The sequence below is a fragment of the Arachis hypogaea genome, chromosome 20 (genome assembly GCF_003086295.3).
Source record: "Arachis hypogaea cultivar Tifrunner chromosome 20, arahy.Tifrunner.gnm2.J5K5, whole genome shotgun sequence".
Lineage (NCBI taxonomy): Eukaryota > Viridiplantae > Streptophyta > Magnoliopsida > Fabales > Fabaceae > Arachis > Arachis hypogaea.
The window spans coordinates 24947149-24948848 of NC_092055.1; the positions used below are offsets into that span (position 1 = coordinate 24947149).

At 34.7% G+C, this 1700-nt stretch overlaps 1 protein-coding gene across 1 annotated transcript; it reads left to right on the plus strand.

Annotated features, from left to right (window-relative positions):
• The first annotated feature begins 534 nt into the window (after nt 1-534).
• On the plus strand, nt 535-1454 carry LOC112785139 (uncharacterized). Its single transcript, XM_025828578.3, has 3 exons — nt 535-745; nt 930-1023; nt 1120-1454. Exons 1-3 carry the CDS (start codon nt 700-702, stop codon nt 1292-1294), a joined length of 315 nt encoding a protein of 104 aa, XP_025684363.1. The 5' UTR covers nt 535-699; the 3' UTR covers nt 1295-1454.
• Nucleotides 1455-1700: the final 246 nt, after the last annotated feature.

Consider the following 1700-nt stretch of genomic DNA (forward strand, 5'->3'; position numbering starts at 1 on the left):
TCCCTAACTGGATCACCGAAACTAGCATTTTTTCAACAATGCCACCAACGATACAAAGGCCTGCAAATACCAAACCCAACTAAAATTTCAAACCTCCACACATTACTTGCATTTTCCTCTAATTAGGCCCAATGCCTCCTGACCAAAAACAATAATATAAAGCCCAATAGCTACACATATTACACCGGCTGGCTCACTTGAACTTTGGCTTAACTTTTACTCTCAAGCTTAATAGCTATCACTGCCCTTGTGGTCAGTTTTCATTTTATTGCAGGAACATTAAAGACATTACACAACCTGCTACAAGACAAATATTTAACTGATTACCTAACCGTACATGGATCACCAAAGATCCAAAAAAGTGGACTGGACCATTGGAAAAGTTTCCTATCCTTTAAATAAGTATACTTCAGGCTGGAGTCCGAGGCAGAATCTGTTGGCTACCTACAGTGAGTGTGTGGTATGATAAAGATGAATTGACCATATTGTCCCCAGAACCCAAAAGTAAAACCAGCGTAAGCAAGCCTCTAGTTTAGCCTCTTCCCGTGTTCCCAAAACCCAGGGGCCATCCCTATTTATCCACACATTTCAACTTCAATACAACACTATCTATAAATATAAGCTCCCTCTTCTTTACGCTCATCATCACCTTCAGTAGCAATTCATTCCTTCTTCAAACTCTCATACACACACTATTTCATGAAGCCAGCTCAGTGGGTTTCAGAGCATAAGCTCACTACCATTGGTAAGTTACCAAAAACATTAGCAAAATTAAATTATCCGTGTTTTAATTTTAATATTACATAATGAATTTAATTTTGATCTATTGTTAAAATAAAATAATTATCATTAAATTAAGATAACTGAAAAACGTTATCTCAGAATATCAAAATTAAATTTGTGTTAAACAAAAATTATGGTATATATAGGGGCACTGTGGGCGACAGGTGTTGGAGCATCACTGATGGCATATGCACGCACAAAGTCTCGTATGAAACCAAGCCTCAGGCTTATCCATGCCAGGTACCTTCTTCATCTTCAATCAATAATTTCCTATAAACTAAACTCATTATTATTATTATTGAATATTGATGGTGTTTTTATTGCATGTTTTGGAAGGTTGAATGCACAGGCTTTGACTCTAGCAGTTCTATCAGGTGCAGCTGCATATCACTACTACGCTAATATTAATAACGATCAGAATCGTTCTGTTGATGAGGATATTCGAATTAGACCATCTTCTTCACCCAATGTTAAAGACTTCGTTGAATGGGACCTACATTCTCCTTTCTAAAATTTTTATATTCTTCTTCAATTCGAATCTATGTTATATTGCTGCATTTTCGCCAAGAAATTAATTACTAACAAGCTTGTCAAGTGTCCTTGTATATATAAGTTTTCTGAGAATTAAATCTCAGCGTTAGTTTTATAAAGTTTCATCCTCAATTGCATAATTCCAAGTGTAATCATACAAAATAAATACATAAATAAGAAGGAGGAAGAAGTGAAGTATATATGTAGGAGCAAACTGCAAATTAAAATGATTAACCTCATTATCAAATAATCAATTTATATACACATACTACCCTTTATTAAAAAAAAAGGGTGGACTAATAAATGAGAGGCAAATAGAACCAAAAGAATGTCACAGCTAATTATTATTTACTCAAGTAAAAATGTTGAAAATGGCCTCACTTCAC

Excerpts from the sequence above, each read along its gene's own strand:
- LOC112785139 (XM_025828578.3), top strand. The coding sequence starts at position 700 with ATGAAGCCAGCTCAGTGGGTTTCAGAGCATAAGCTCACTACCATTG. Across the intron at positions 746-929 it reads GCATAAGCTCACTACCATTG|GGGCACTGTGGGCGACAGGT; the intron begins GTAAGTTACCAA and ends TGGTATATATAG. Across the intron at positions 1,024-1,119 it reads CTCAGGCTTATCCATGCCAG|GTTGAATGCACAGGCTTTGA; the intron begins GTACCTTCTTCA and ends ATGTTTTGGAAG.